General features: G+C 61.6%; 1 protein-coding gene across 4 annotated transcripts; it reads left to right on the top strand.

The window, feature by feature from the left end:
• Positions 1-324: 324 nt before the first annotated feature.
• Positions 325-15,312, top strand: GIGYF1 (GRB10 interacting GYF protein 1). Of its 4 annotated transcripts, XM_059153946.1 has the most exons (29): positions 326-539; positions 3,563-3,692; positions 4,584-4,801; positions 5,726-5,878; positions 5,965-6,023; positions 6,123-6,231; positions 6,326-6,455; positions 6,565-6,660; positions 6,845-6,956; positions 7,061-7,169; positions 7,536-7,576; positions 7,761-7,931; positions 8,152-8,405; positions 8,534-8,642; positions 9,094-9,231; positions 9,409-9,506; positions 9,715-9,886; positions 10,007-10,173; positions 10,302-10,402; positions 10,498-10,614; positions 10,700-10,800; positions 10,950-11,032; positions 11,149-11,292; positions 11,384-11,611; positions 11,880-12,067; positions 12,174-12,334; positions 12,423-12,586; positions 12,672-12,801; positions 12,896-15,312. In XM_059153946.1, exons 6-29 carry the CDS (start codon positions 6,197-6,199, stop codon positions 12,946-12,948), a joined length of 3,102 nt encoding a protein of 1,033 aa, XP_059009929.1. In that variant the 5' UTR covers positions 326-539; positions 3,563-3,692; positions 4,584-4,801; positions 5,726-5,878; positions 5,965-6,023; positions 6,123-6,196; the 3' UTR covers positions 12,949-15,312. The 4 variants fall into 4 exon arrangements, with proteins under 4 accessions (XP_059009928.1, XP_059009927.1, XP_059009926.1 ...); XM_059153945.1 differs by having other exon boundaries at positions 325-539; positions 10,317-10,402; positions 12,672-15,312; XM_059153944.1 differs by having other exon boundaries at positions 325-539; positions 11,883-12,067; positions 12,672-15,312.
• Positions 15,313-15,419: the final 107 nt, after the last annotated feature.

The following is a 15,419-nucleotide window of genomic DNA, read 5'->3' as shown; positions in this document are numbered from 1 at the left end:
GGAAGCCGACTGGCAAGGAAAGCCCTGCGATGCCACCTGCGGCGGTCTCCGTCGCGACGGTCGCATGTCACGTGCCGCGAAAGAGACGGGGGGCAACCGGGGAGCGCCCCGGGGGGGGGGGAACCTCCTCCCGACCCCCCTGGCCAGCTGCAGGCCCTGCGTCACGTGACGAGCCAGGCCTCAGGTCACCTGCCGGGGGGTGGGGGCGGTCGGGGGCGGCGGGCGTCCAGGCTCCCCACTGGGCAGGCGGGGCGGGCGCGAGGCCGTGCGGGTCGCTGGGGACCGGAGCGGCGGAGGGGGCGGCCGCGGCGGCGGCTGCAGCAGCGGCGGCGGCGGAGGGGGCGGCCCCGCGGCCGCGTCACGTGGTGCGAGGCGGGCAGCCATCTTGCTACAAACACAAACAGAGAGGAGCGGCCGCCGCGGGAGCGCCAGCGCCCCCTCCCCCGCCGCCGCTGCCGCTGCCGTCGCCGCCGCCGCCCCCTGGCCCGCCGCGCGCGCCGCCAACGCCCCGGCACCGGAGCCTCGCGCCGCCCGCCGCGGTAAGCGCTCGGCGGCCCTGCGGACCCCGGCCCGCCGCCGGGCCCGGGGCAGGCCCGCCCCCGACGCCGAGGCGGCCGCGCCGAGCCTGCGAGAGTCAGAGCGAGAGCGCGGGCCGCCGGCACGGACCCTCCCGCGTCTCTGCCCAGGCCGCTGCCGCCGCCGCCCGGTGCGTCCGCCCTCCCGCCGGCCCCTCCCCGGCGCGGCCCCGAGGGAGGCCGGCCCCCTCCGGGTGGGCGGCCGCCGTCGCCCCTCGCCCCGCGCACCTGGCGCCCCCTCCCTGAAGGGCACGCTGTCCTCCCGGGCGGCCCGCCTCCTTCCCACCCCCGCGCTCCTAACGGTCGCCCTCCGGCCCCTCGGCAGCCCTGCCCGGCCCCCTCCCGTCCACCCGCATCCTCCGGCGGGCCCGCCCGGGGGCCCCCCGACCCTAATGCCCGGCACTCCCGGGAGACTTCCCCAGTGTGTCTCTGGGCTCTTGTCGGAATTAGCTGGGCCCTGCGGGTCTTGGAGTCCAGGCGTTCCATGACTTTGGCCAACGTGGAAGCCTTGCCTCTTCACCGAAGCACCTCCGCTGGGTCTTCAGCTAAATTTCCTTTCGACGGGCGACATTAGTGCTTGGTCATTGGGGTCTCCTTCCTCCTTGTTGCCCGGCCGTTTCTAACACCTTAGTCTTTTCCTGTCTCCAGGCCAGGCTCTTCCCAGCCCAGCGCCTCTGATGCAGCAGCTCCCCGGCCACGGCCCCTCACACTTTGCACCCCCCCTCCCCAAGTTAACTTGAAAGAGACCCTCATCTTGCATCTCTTACCCAGTCATTACCACAATTCCCAGTAAGCTTCCTGGTCTGGTCTTTCGTAGGGCTCCAGCCCTGGGAGATGCTAAGTCTATTGCCGGCCTCTTATTTCTTCCTCCACTCACCCCAGGCTCACTCCCCTCTTGCTTCTTACTGCTGCTTAGCCAGAACGCACCCTGCACACCTCTCTCCACTGTCCCTCCCAGCTGACAATGCCAGTTGTACCTTGGCGCCCCCCAACCCCCGGTCTCTTCATCCCAAGCCCCATGGATACCAACAGGCTGGTTCCTTTGCCACTCCTGATGTGGAAGTTTGCCCTCCGGATCGCTCCCCTGTACTTTTTTCCCTGTGCAGCCCCAGACCACCAATCTCTCACCCAGCTCCAGTTTTATTTCCTAGTTGTAGGTCTTCTGTGTAATGGGGAAGGGCTGAAACAAATCTGGGCTTGGTGTTGCTGCCATGGCCCGAGGACCAGAAGCCGGAAGGGTCCCATATGGTGATGACAGTCAAGTGAGTTGTGTTCCTAGACCTCTGGCCTGCCTTTTTTTTAGCCAGGGGACAAGTTAGTTATGTGATCTGATGAATCCAGGGACCGCTGTGTGCCCTTGTGTGTGGTTGGAGTTGGGAATAGAAAAAGCAGCCCCACTTCGGAACAGAGAAAGGGAAGAGAGGTTGCTATGTGAAAGATTTTTAAAAAATTCTAAGGAGAAATTTAAAGTGGCTTAAAACTACCCCTTCTCCAGTCTCAAATAGTGTCTAGGAACATGGGGTCCCCTGTGGGGGCAGCTGCATCCTCCCTCCCTTGTTTTCCCTGGCTGGGTCCCAAGACTGGGCAAGTAGGCAGAAGGGATCAAGTGAGGTAAAGTGTGAAAGCGCTTTGAAAACTTAACCAGTAGACACGCCAACGGGTGTTACTTCTCGTGATGGCTCAGAGAAGTAGAGAGCTGTGCTAACTGACCAGGCGGGGGGTACACGGTTGTACCCCTTCCTAAGCCTGGAGAATCTTTCTATCCTGAGAAAGGGCGGAGTCCTCTCCCAACAGGCTCGGAACTGGGCGGTTTGCTGGTTGCTCAGATGTTGGGGAATTTGGGACTCCACTTCTGTTAATAGTGGTACCTCTTTGTGCCAAGGCACGTTGCTCTGGAATGGGGCTAATTTTAGGGGTGATGGAATGAGGAAATAACGTTAACTTAGCATGTCCTAGGACTGCCTATTCTTTGCATCTTTTTCTTCTGAGAGTTCTGAACCCCAGAGAACAGGCTTCCCTCCTGTTGTGCCAGCCTGTTCTGAGCACCCTGGAGCAGTATGTGTCCTCTCGTCTCAACTCCAGCAGGGGGCAGCCTTTTAATAGCAATAATTCCAATGCCAGGAGAAGGAGCTTTTACAGAGGCAGTACTGAGGCCTGAGAAGGAAGACAGGGCAGGCAGGGACAGAGGGAGCTCGAGTAGGGAGGTGAGGCAGAGAGAAGGTAGGACCACAGGGTGGCAGGTAAGCTGGAAGGAGTCTGAGGAAATCCTTAGAAGAGGAAGCCCGGAAAGGGTGCTGTGCCCAGTGCTGTCTGCTCCCTGTCCCGGCCAGGGACCCAAACAGTTGGCTTTGAGAGTTTGTGGTCGAGAAACTTAGCAGAACGTTTTAAATCTCTTCTTGAGGATTTCCCTCCTGGCAGGATTTCAGCTGTCTCTCATGGGATCGTGTAATTAGGAAACGGTTTCCTTGCTTGGTCTTCAGCGGGGAGACCGACCTCGAATCGGTTGCTCTCTTGTCTTCGTTCTTCCCAAACAGCAAGGAGGCTTTACCGGTGCTGGTGATGCGGCGGAAGGGCCCTCAACCTTGGCAATGTGTTGCTGTGTTGGGCCAGCTGCCGCCCTCTGTGTTCTGGCCAGTGTAGCAGCGTGCCCACCCTTCGCCCGTTAGACGCCAGTAGCACCTTCCGGCCGTGCCCACCAAAGCCACCTGCAGATACTGCCACGTGTCCCCTGGGGAGCACAGCCCCTCTCCCCCATTGAGAACCCCTGGCTTGGAGGAAACCTGGAGAAGACTCCCTCGGGTCTGCAGGGCTGGGCACCGTGGGGCAGCTCGGGAGCTGCTTGGCCCCACTTTCCGCAGTTTGGGGAGCGGCCGGCGGCCATCAGCTGCCAGGACTTGGTGGCGAGGCTTACCTGGAGACGCGACTTTTTTTTCTCCAGCTGCCCCTCGGCTTCCTCTGCCCTGACTGCCTTTTCCTTGCTTCCGCAGTTGCCCTGCTTCTCACACCGGGAGCCACTCCTCCTCGGTTTGCTCCTTCCAGCCGGGACGGAAAGGCGAAGGCCAGGAGCGGAGAGAGTCCAGGAGAGCTGCCGTGGCCACTCCCTGGAAGGGAGGGAGGGTGAGTGGTCCCCTGTCCCCGGAGCAGCCTTCCACACCCACAGGGCTCTTCTATCCCCCATCTTCCCCTTGAAGAAGTGGCTCTTCTGGAATGAGCTGCAAGAAGCTCAGAACAGTCTTTCCTGAGGTTTGCTTGAAGGGGTATGGGGTGTTTTCCTTCGGGTGAGGAAGACTTAGATATGCAGTAGCTATTCCCCAATTTTTTTTTTTTTTTTCCTAAACCTTTTTTTAAATGGTGGTTAAATATACCATTTAATTGAGTTTTCAGCCGAGTTTCTGAGTGTCCGGCTCTGTGAGGTCAAGTTTGTTCGCGTTGTGCAGCTGTCACCACGGTCAGGCTCTGGAGCAGCTTCATTTGCCCCCTTCAGGCCAAAACTCAGCACCCATTTTACTGAGCAGCTCCCGGCTCTCCTCACCCACCCCAGCCCCGACCCGGTCATTCTCTTTGCTTCTAAACTGGATTCTTCAGGAATTGCTCATGAAAGGAGTCCTGTGGTATTTTTCTTTTGTGACTTCGTGGTTTCCTGTCGCATAATGTCTTCAAGGTTGATTCATGGGTCGAATGAAGCAGGGGTGTTAGCATGGGAAGAATGAACCCCGCTCTGTCGTCCGGGAGGCCTGCCTCAGTCCAGTGAAAGGGAGATGCAGCAGATGAGTCTCCTGACGGCCACCTATGCTATGGGGTTGTCCGTCACCAGCAGTGGCCACTTGGGACTGCTTTGAAGCAAAGTCCGCACCGGGGGAGGTCCCCCCGTTCCAGATGCTCTCCAGAGCCGCATTTCCTGCTGGGATTCTGGGACCGGGTCCTGCCTCTGTCGGGGCATTTTCCTGCATCTTTCCGTGTGCAGCTGTAAGTGAGAGTGGGAAGAATCCGCTCCTCCTTTCTTGCCAGAGTTGTGTGGAGTCGTGGACTTGATGGAAACCGTGGAGGCCCTGGGGTCCAGCCTCCCCACCAGCCAGTGAGGGAAGCCCCCGTGCAGCTCCCTGAGACCTTGCCCACCTGTCCTCGCTTGGAACCGCCAGGGATGAGCTGCCTCCTCAGAGCCGTTCCTTAGAGGGACAGATCACTGCCACTGCCACTGCTTCTATCGACCTCATTTCTACTTTATGGTAAGGGGAGCTCTTTCTTAGTTTATAGCATAAGAATCTTCTTTTCTCAGGGGCACCTGGGTGGCTCAGTGGGTTAAGCCTCTGCCTTTGGCCCAGGTTATGATCTCAGGGTCCTGGGACTGAGCCCCGCATCTGGCTCTCTATTTAGCTGGAAGCCTGATTCTCTCTCTCCCTCTGTGCCTGTCTCTCTGCCTGCTTATGATCTCTCTCTCTGTCGAATAAATAAAATATTTAGAAAAAGAAAAAAAAAAGAGCCTTCCCATCTTGGTTCTTAGTAGTTGTGATGGGCTCTTCCTGAATTGTGGGAAGGGTCTGGGTGTTGATTGCTGTTGGGTAAACCAGCCCGACCGAGGCGGTCACTGGCCAGACTTACCTGCCCTCAGCCTTCCGCGTGCCCTGTCTTTGGCCTTGGAATAGGGTCTCCCCGCCATCACTCCTCTTCTTCTGGCTTTCCTCCCGACATTAAATCCCTGGATTCTAGCCACCAAACAAGCAGTCCTGAGTTCTTTCAGAAGGGAAATAGGTTTGCTCCCAAACTTGATCTGTAAATTTTTTTTCATAACTGATGTTTTTTGTCTTTCGAATATCTGGCTTCTGATGGGTTTTTGGTTTGCTGGCTTGTTTGTGTTTTGTTCTTGTGTTGAGCGTGCCCGCATGCCTCCACCAGCCCTTTCCCGAATGCCGCGCCGCCCAGGGAGGGTGCTGAGTCCCGTGTCTCGCTCAGCTCTGCTGAGGGAGTTGACTGCTCTTGAGGCCTAATGTGGGGGACAGAGGAGGAGCTGGGGCTGTAGTTCTCTGCGCTGGACAGCTTGAAGTTTCCAGCATCAGTAGATCTCCCCATTAAGCAGGACGGAGGGCCAGAAGTGGGGGGCCCATCTGGCCCATTGGTTTAACGCCAGCTCTGTTTCCTCACCTTTCGGTAAGGATCTTTCCTGGATGTGAAGCTCCCTCCTCGGGCGCCACTGCAGTCAGATCATCATCCTGTAGCTTGGGGACCTTGGTTCATTCCAGCATTGGCCCCTGCCTGAGGAGAGCCTGGGCCCGGCCCTACCTGCTTCCTGTGGGCAAGGCTGCCAAGTGAGTCTGGGGCAGAGGGAGGCGACCTCTGAAGACTGCCAAAGCCGGAAGGGGCTCTAGCCGCCCTCGCCCCTCCTCTCTGCCAGGTCTTCCCTCCTCGTGACAGTTCGCGTAACTCATGGTGTGTGGCACGTGGCTGGCTTAGGTGAGTCCTTTCAGAGTCCGTGTGGGAGGCTGTAGTTGATTCTGTCGTGGTGCTCCGCGTGTGCGGTCTCTCAGGCCTAGTGTCCGTGTGCCTCCGCAGGTGTTTGGAGAGTGAACGTGCCAGGTCCCCGCTCCTCCAGCCTCTCTGACCTCGAGGACACGCCCACCTCCATAATGGCAGCAGAGACCCTCAATTTTGGGCCTGAGTGGTGAGTTCGGCACGCTGTGGATGGTCTGGAGAAGCCAGAAAAAATAGGGTTGCTCAGACTCCTGTCTCTTTCCTTCCCTGTGTTCCTTTCGTAGGTTGAGAGCGCTTTCCAGTGGTGGCAGCGTGGCCTCCCCGCCCCCCTCCCCCGCCATGCCCAAGTACAAGCTGGCTGACTACCGCTACGGGCGAGAGGAGATGCTGGCGCTCTACGTCAAGGAGAACAAGGTGCGGGGAGACGGGTGGGGGGCGTGTGGCCCAGCTGCCTGATTGGTCTGAGTGGGTGGAGAGGGCCTGGGAACCGGTGGGATCCCAGCTCTCCTGTCCCCGCTGACAGGTGCCGGATGAGCTGCAGGACAGGGAGTTTGCTGCGGTGCTACAGGAGGAGCCGCAGCAGCCGCTGGCGCTAGAGCCGCTGACCGAGGAGGAGCAGGTGGGGCGGGGCCGGGGCGGGGCCGGGGCAGGGCCGGGGCAGGGCCGGCCGGGCGCTGGGTCTTCCCCTGCAGAGGGGCCTCCCGGAGCTGGAGCTGGGGAGGTAGGCAGTGGGGCTTGTTCTGGGCAGGGGTGAGGGGGGCGGGTGTCTGGGTCCTCACTCCCACCCCTGGCTCCCTCCTCAGAGAAACTTCTCCCTGTCAGTGAACAGTGTGGCTGTGCTGAGGCTGATGGGGAAAGGGGCTGGTCCCCCCCTAGGTGGCACCTCCCGTGGCAGGGGCAGCACTCGGAGCCGAGGTAGAGGGGGGTTCTGGGGGTGGGCCGGGGGGTGCTGCCTGTGGTTTGAGGGTGCAGAGAGGTGGTCCGGCAGGTTTCCCACATGTATCTCGTCTCTTCTCCAGGCCGAGGCCGTGGTGACAGTTGCTTTTACCAAAGAAGCATTGAAGAAGGCGATGGGGCCTTCGGCCGAAACCCCCGGGAGATCCAGCGTAGCCAGAGTTGGGATGACAGGTGCTGGCAGCATAGTGGCAGAGCCGAGGGAAGCCCTGTGGCTCGGGTCTCTGTTGTTAGAGGGCAGCAGGAGACCCTCCAAATAAGCCCTGGTCATAGAGTTTCCTCTTGGCCTCAGACTGGCTCCCTGCGGCCCTTTCGTCTTACTTCTGATTCTCTTGGTACCTGTTTATCCCGTGACCTTTTCCTGTGTGCCCTCCTACGCTCCCTCCCAAGCCTGACATTTCCCTAGGACACCCCCCCCCCCAACGCCCTCCCTCTTCCCACCCCTCTGGGGGCAGAACGGACAGAGGGTTCCGAGGTGCCGCACGTGGAAGGGCTGGGTGGAGTCTGTCCTGTCCTGACCAACACCTTTTCCTTCTGCAGAGGCGAGAGAAGGTTTGAGAAGTCGGCCAGGAGGGATGGAGGTATGGAGAGTGGCGATAGCCTGGTCCTAGAGGTCATTGAGAGGTGGGGGGTGGGACTTAAGTGGGTGGTGTCAGTAGAGGGTGTCTTCCTGAGGGAGGTGGAGGGGACAGGAGGGCCTGGAGCTGGGCTCCTCCCGGGACCGTGGCTGCCGTTGCGCTGACTGTGTCTTCCCCCACCCCCAAGCACGATCCGGGTTTGAGGAGGGAGGGGCTGGCCCGAGGAAGGAGCATGCCCGCTCGGATAGCGAGAACTGGCGTTCTCTTCGGGAGGAGCAAGAGGAGGAGGAGGAGGGCAGTTGGAGACTCGGGGCAGGACCCCGGCGAGACGGCGACCGCTGGCGCTCAGCCAGCCCTGGTGAGGTTGGGGCCGGATGCGTGTCGTGGGGTCAGAGGGTGACAGAGCCTTCATGTGAGGGTGGGCTCCTGCAGCCCGGTGCAGGGACAGAAAGGGTTGTGGAGTGGGGTGCGTGGGAGGGCAGACCTGGAGATGCCGCTGGTTCCCGGGCTGGAGGGGAGGTCCTGGTGGGCGGCTTGACCGGGATCCTGACCTTCCTTCTCTGTCTTTCCCTGCCCAGATGGCGGCCCCCGCTCTGCTGGCTGGCGGGAACACGGGGACCGGCGTCGCAAGTTTGAGTTTGATTTGCGAGGGGACCGAGGAGGGTGTGGTGAAGAGGAAGGGCGGGGTGGGGGAGGCAGCGCTCACCTGCGGAGGTGCCGGGGGCCTGACGGCTTCGAGGAAGACAAGGATGGGCTCCCAGAATGGTGCCTGGATGACGAGGACGAAGAGATGGGCACCTTCGATGCCTCGGGGGCCTTCCTGCCTCTCAAGGTACTGGAGGAGACGCAGGGAAGGGCGCCACGGGAGGGCGGCGGGGCCTGCCCCGGCGGGGGCCTCTCACTCCCACCCGTTCATCCTCTGCCTCTTGCTCCCCCACCGTGTCCCCTAACCCTGTGCAGAAGGGCCCTAAGGAGCCCATTCCTGAGGAGCAGGAGCTTGACTTCCAGGGCCTGGAGGAAGAGGAGGAAGAGCCTCCCGAAGGGCTAGACGAGGGGGGGCCTGAGGCAGGTGAGCCTGCGGGGTGGGGTGGGGAGGAGGGAGAGGGCCTTGAGCCAGGCCAGGTGGGCAGAGGGGCCCTGAGCAGGTGTGGCCGGCTGGGCGGGGGCGGGGTGGGGGGACGGAGCAGGCCCGTGCCTGAAAGGCGGGGAGGCAGTTCACAGTCCGGCGTCATCAAGGTGATCCGTGCAAATCCTTTGGAGAATCTGAAGAACGCGGCTTTAGTAGGTCTGGGGGCCCCGGGGCTGTGACGTGGACACGTGTACGGTGTGTCCAGTGTTGCAAGATGGAGTTTGTGGTACTGATTTGCTGGGTGTTAGAGGAGTTGAGCAAAGTTAGGTGGGTGGATTCGAGGTTCGGAGATCTAGGTTTGGGCCACAAATGGGGGAGTTTGTGTCAGGTCATTTTTTAAGGCCTTTCGGCCCTTTGGTTTTGAATTCTGGTAATTACCTGTGTCTTTCAGGAGGAAAGGAGCTAACCCCACTACCTCCTCAGGAGGAGAAGTCCAGTTCCCCCTCCCCACTGCCCACCTTGGGCCCACTCTGGGGGGCTACTGGGGAAGGGGATGACGCCGCAGACCAGGACTTGCCAGCAGCTGAAGGTAGCGGAGTGGGGCATGGGGGGACACTCCTCTTCCTTGTGGTGGGATGGAGGTACCTGAGGCATCTTGGGAGGAAGGAGTAGAACTGGAGTCCCACTTTCCTGGTGAGGGTGCATAGGGAAGCCTCTCCTCCTCTTCTCTGGACCCCGCCCCCCATTCCACTGTCTTTGCTTCTAGATGATGTGAGGGGACTGCCGCTGAGTCCTGGGGTAGGCTCACCGTCTGGCCCACCTGGAGATCTGGAGGATGATGAAGGCCTGAAACACCTGCAGCAGGTGTGAGGGACCTCAAGGCTCTGAGCATCCCGCCGCACGGGGACGGAGAGCCATCGTTGCGTCTGTCCCTGCCCTGTCCCATGCTTTCCCCATCTGATCCTCCGCATTGTAACCTGACCTCCCGACCCCACCCCGATCTTGGCTGCAGCCCATCCTGATGCTGCGGGGATTGGGCTGTTGAGCCTTAACTCTCTCCTTTGTCTCCCAGGAGGCAGAGAAGCTGGTGGCCTCCCTGCAGGACAGCTCCCTGGAGGAGGAGCAGTTCACGGCCGCCATGCAGGCCCAGGGCCTGCGCCACTCAGCGGCTGCCACCGCCCTCCCCCTCAGCCATGGTGCCGCCCGGAAGTGGTTCTACAAGGACCCCCAGGGGGAGATCCAAGGTGCCCGTGGGGAGTAGGAGCCATGCAGGAGGGGCTGCTGGGGGCAGGGGACACTGACATTCTCGTTTAGGGCTTCTCTGGCACGGCTCTCTGGCCAATGTCGTCCTTCCCTTGGTCCAGGCCCCTTCACAACACAGGAGATGGCAGAGTGGTTCCAGGCGGGCTATTTTTCCATGGCGCTGCTTGTGAAGCGGGGCTGCGATGAGGGCTTCCAGCCCCTGGGTGAGGTGATCAAGATGTGGGGTCGCGTGCCCTTTGCCCCAGGACCCTCGCCACCCCCACTGCTGGTAAGCATGGCCCCCTTGGCGAGGAGTGGGGAGGGGAAGCAGGAGCGGGGCTGGGGCCGGACGGATGGCAGCAGGGGTGCGGAGGGAGAGGAGGTCAGAGCCACAGGCGCGCTCTGGCCCTCACCCAGGGCAACATGGACCAGGAGCGGCTGAAGAAGCAGCAGGAGATGGCCGCCGCAGCCTTGTACCAGCAGCTGCAGCACCAGCAGTTCCTGCAGCTGGTTGGCAGGTACGGGGCACCCAGGAGGCCCTGGAGGCTGGGTCGGGCCGGGCTGGGCCGGGCTGGGTGGCCTTCGCCCCTGACGCCCGTCCCCATGTTGGCAGCCGGCAGCTCCCGCAGTGCGCGCTCCGGGAGAAGGCGGCTCTGGGGGACCTGAGTCCACCACAGCAGCAGCAGCTCGCGGCGTTCCTGCAGCAGCTCCAAGCTCTCAAACCGCCCAGGTTCGTGGGCCGGGGTCTTGTCAGGGGGAGCAGGGCAGCCCCAAGAGGAACTCGGAGTTCTGAGAATGGCGGCTTTTCTCCTCAGAGGCGGGGACCAGAACCTGCTCCCGACCATGAACCGGTCCTTGTCGGTGCCGGATTCGGGCCCCCTCTGGGACATACATACCTCAGCCTCATCACAGTCAGGTGTGTGGCCTGCTTGTTCCTGCCCCAAGTCCCTGGGTGAGCGGGGGCTGGGGGAGGAGGTGACAGACATGGTGTCTGCTCGAGCCCTCCGGCCACTCCAGCCCAGCCGAGCCTGAGCTGCCTCCCGCTGCCGCCCTTGCCTCCTGCAGGCGGTGAGGCCAGTCTTTGGGACATACCAATTAACTCTTCGACTCAGGGTCCAATTCTAGAACAACTCCAGCTGCAACACAAAGTGAGTGGGTTTCCTGGGGCCTGGGGCTGCGGTCCTCGCGTGGCGGGGGTCGGGCTGAGGCAGGGAAGGCCGGAGGGGCCCCCGGGTCTGCCGTCTGAGCTCGTTGGCTGTGCCAGTTCCAAGAGCGCAGAGAAGTGGAGCTCAGGGCGAAGCGGGAGGAGGAGGAGCGCAAGCGGCGGGAGGAGAAGCGGCGGCAGCAGCAGCAGCAGGAGGAGCAGAAGCGGCGGCAGGAGGAGGAGGAGCTGTTTCGCCGCAAGCAGGTGCGTGCCCGGCTGCGCCTGCCCGCGCCGGTGTTCGCCTGCCCGGGCCCGGGGCCAGGCCGCTGGCCCTCACCGCGCTGCTCTGGTCCAGGTGCGGCAGCAGGAGCTCCTGCTGAAGCTGCTCCAGCAGCAGCAGGCAGTGGCCGCTGTCCCCGTGCCGCCGGCGCCCAGCTCCCCGCCCCCGCTGTGGGCCGGCCTGGCCAAGCAGGGGCTGTCCATGAAGACGCTGCTCGAGCTGCAGTTGGAGGGCGAGCGGCAGCTGCACAAGCAGCCGGTGCCCCGGGAGCCGTCGCGGGCCCAGGCCCCCAACCACCGTGTGGTGAGCAGGCCGGCCCTTCCCCCGCTGAGCAGCGGTTTGGGAGCCGTGGGGAAAACCTTGCAGTCAGCTCCCAGGGTGACCCGGGGTGGGAGGAGTCGCATAGCCCTGACTTTTGAGGCTGAGCCCTGGTCCGTATCTGACTCCGAAGCGTTTCTCTTCCGGGCGGCCCTCCCCTCGCCCCCACTGGGCCACCTCGGTGAGCCTCCCCGCTTAGTTGTTCTAGAGTGTGTCCCCGGATCGGGGCCGCTCTGATTCTTGCCATCTGTAGCAGCTTGGGGGCCTGAGCTCGGCCCCCCTGAACCAGTGGGTGTCTGAGGCCGGGCCGCTGTGGGGCGGGCCCGACAAGAGCGGGGGCGGCAGCGGCGGCCCGGGGCTCTGGGAGGACACCCTCAAGAGCGGCGGGAGCCTGGCCCGCAGCCTGGGTTTGAAGAACAGCCGGAGCAGCCCCTCTCTCAGGTGGGTGCCCGGGCCCGCACGCCCCGTCCGGCCTCGGGCCAGGGTTGGAAGGACGGGGCAGGTGTCCGCTCATTTCCTGGCTCTCGTTCCTCCCCGGCCCACACAGTGACTCGTACAGCCACCTGTCGGGTCGGCCCGTGCGCAAAAAGACGGAGGAGGAAGAGAAGCTGCTGAAGCTGCTGCAGGGCATCCCCAGGCCCCAGGACGGCTTCACCCAGTGGTGCGAGCAGATGCTGCACACGCTGAGCACCACGGGCAGCCTGGATGGTACAGGCCACAGCGCCGGGGCCGGGCGGGGCCGGGGCTTCCGGGCCTGTGCCGGGCGGACCCTGACAGCCCCCCTCCTGCCCCTCAGTGCCCATGGCTGTAGCGATCCTCAAGGAGGTGGAATCCCCCTACGACGTCCACGATTATATCCGTTCCTGCTTGGGGGACACGCTGGAAGCCAAAGAATTTGCCAAACAGTTCCTAGAGCGGAGGGCCAAGCAGAAAGCCAGCCAGCAGCGGCAGCAGCAGCAGGTGAGGCCTCGCGGGCCCCTGGTGGGTCGGGGGAGGCTTCCTCTCCTCTCCCTGCTGACCCGGCCTCCCTCTCTGAGCCTCACAGGAGGCGTGGCTGAGCAGTGGCTCCCTACAGACAGCCTTTCAGACCAACCACAGCACCAAACTCGGCCCTGGGGAGGGCAGCAAGGCCAAGAGGCGGGCGCTGATGCTGCACTCAGATCCTAGCATCTTGGGTGAGTTCGGGGGTGTGGCCACGAAGGCGGCTTTTTACTCAGCAGGGGCCAGGAGCCTGGGGAGAGCTCAAACCCAGCTTCTCCCCGGCTTCAGGGTACTCCCTGCACGGACCTTCTGGTGAGATCGAGAGCGTGGATGACTACTGACCAGCCCGTCCCACCAGCCCCTGGGCTGTAGGCCAGGGGCAGCAGCAGCGGCTTGGACCCTTGGGTCCCCAGCCTGCAGGCTCCCCACAGGGAGCGTAGGAGGAAGCAGGGGCAGGGTCCCCAGCACTTGTTACAAACCACACGATGCACCTTAACTCACCCACCACGAGGCACTTTACAGAATGGGGGGGAAGGGTTTTTGATTTTTGTTTTTTTTTGTTTTTGTTTTTGTTTTGTTTTTGTTTTCTCTTGGGGAAAAAAAAAAACATTTTAAGCAACCCTGAAGAAAACGTTAGGAGAGACAAGAAAAAATTGTTTAAAACTAGACTCTAAGCACCCCTTCCCCCTCTAGGGACAGTGAGGGTGACAATGGAAGGTCCACAGAGGTTTTTTGGGATTTTTTTGTTCTTTTTGTTTTTTGTTTTTTTTTTAAGAAAAAGAAAATGAAAAAAAAAGAAAAAAAGGTTAGGAGATTGAAAGAAAAAACCACACTGTTATTTTGGGGCAGTGGGGACACGGGCCCCATGGACCTGTCCTGCCTGGCCCCCGAGGCTGCACTTACCCTCCCTGCCCCGCATGGTGGGCCATTGGGGTAACTGGAAGCTGGGGTGCCAGCAGTTTGCACAGCGAGGCCCCCTCAGCCCCGCCAGCCGGACCCGCTGTGAACGGCTCCCTTTGTTGCTCTGACTGTGGCAGAGGCGTCCGGGGTTGGGGCCAAAGTAGCCCCTCGGCTTTGCTGCTTTGGGGGAAGAGTTGCACAAATGGGCCGGGCCGCCTCCGCTCTCCGGGCCTCCGTCCTGTGCTGGCTGATGAGGTAGAGGGGAAAGGGCCAGCCAGTGCCAACCTCATCTGGTTGTCAGGGTGGTGGAGGTTCCGCTCTGGCCTTGGTGAGGGGCTTCCCCCACTGCTGCCATTTGGGGGGGGGGGGGCGGCCTGGGCATGAAGCTGAAAGCCTCAGCTCCCTGCCTTGCCACATGAATGTATTCTTCGGGCCACAAGCCCCCGCTGCGCCTTCTGCCTCTACCCTGCGCGAGGTGGGAGTGGAGCAGTGCCTCCAGGAGCTGGAGAGAGAGGCACCACTTCGGGACTGTTCGCTCCTGTGAAAGGGGCCAGAGGAGGGCCTAGGAAGCTGAGGGAGTGGGCAGCGCGGGGCTTCAGGTTGCGGTGTGGGGCTGTTCGGAGGGAGTTCCCTGCCTGCAGCCAGCTACGTGGGCTGCGGACCACCCAGCTCTGCTCTGACCCCTCCATTGACCAAATGGGAGAGGAGCAAGTGGCCTCTCCCCTTCCCGCTCCCCCGATGCGTTTTTCATGTTGGGTAAGGTGCGGGGGTCCGGAATGGAAGTGTCGTCTCTCCTGGGTCAGGGGTAGGCTGCCCTTCTGTCGCTCACCAACTCTTATTCCCAATCACCTACCTGGGTTTGTCTGCGTTTGTGTTTTCTTTTCTTTTCTTTTTTTTTTTTACGTTTTTCTTTTGGGTTTTTCATTTAACTTCTCCCATTGACCTCATTGCTCAGAGCGCAGTATTAGGGCAGGAGTCTGCCACTGCCTCCCCTCCATGAATGTATTTATCCTTCCTGCCCTGGGGAAATGGGGAGTGGCCTGTTTTCTTTCCCCATCCATCCCCAGAGAGACCACATTTTTGTTTTTGTTTTTGTTTTGTTTTGCACCAAAGTGGCAACTGGGTCAGTGTTGGGGGATAAAGCTGGCCTCCGGGGTGGAGGGGCACCCTCCGCCCGCTTCTCCCTGGTTTCAACAGTGTTAGCGTCCGTGAAAAGACAATATTCTCTCTAAAGCAATAAGGGGGTGATGGGCCAGGGGGAAATGTCTTGCTGCTGCTGGCCCCCCGCTCCCCCCTTCCTCATGCCAGTATTTGGCGGCTAGAGGAGTCCGGGGGGATACTGTTGTGACTGAATGTAACCGCCCCCACCCCTGCCGCAGCCAATGCAGGGGAGGGGGGTGACACTCTTCCCTGTCTCTCCCTTCCCCTTCCCCCCAGCTAAAGAGACTTTGAACTTAGGGGGCCCTTGAGCCTGGAGAGGCCTTAACCCTGTGAGGAAGTGTAGGGGGAGCCCTCTCCCACCCCCATCCCCTTCTGAGAGTGGTCAATGTTTACAAGCCCCTGAGCCCCCCAGCCCAGGGGCTCCAACCCCACTGTCGTCCTTCCCCACCCGTCTTCCTGGGTCTTCCTGGGCCCCGGCTGCTCTCCCACCCGCCCTGGGTTGGGGTGGGTGCAGGGGCTGTTGTGTATCCCCTTGTCTGCCCCGGACCCCAAACCTCCCCTACCCCCACCCTGTGTGACTCCCCTCTCTTCTACCCGCCCCTGTAAATACTCCCCTTCCCCCCAATAAAACTTGGTGTGTGTTCTCCCCTTCTGCCATGTGTCTTTTGTTGGGGAAGAGGGTCTTTGGGGAATGAGGCAAGGCTAAGCGCTGGGAACTGAAAGAGCCGTGGCCGGGGACAACTGGTCAGCC

This window comes from Mustela lutreola, chromosome 17 (genome assembly GCF_030435805.1).
Source record: "Mustela lutreola isolate mMusLut2 chromosome 17, mMusLut2.pri, whole genome shotgun sequence".
NCBI lineage: Eukaryota > Metazoa > Chordata > Mammalia > Carnivora > Mustelidae > Mustela > Mustela lutreola.
This window is presented reverse-complemented; position numbering and strand designations above follow the sequence as displayed.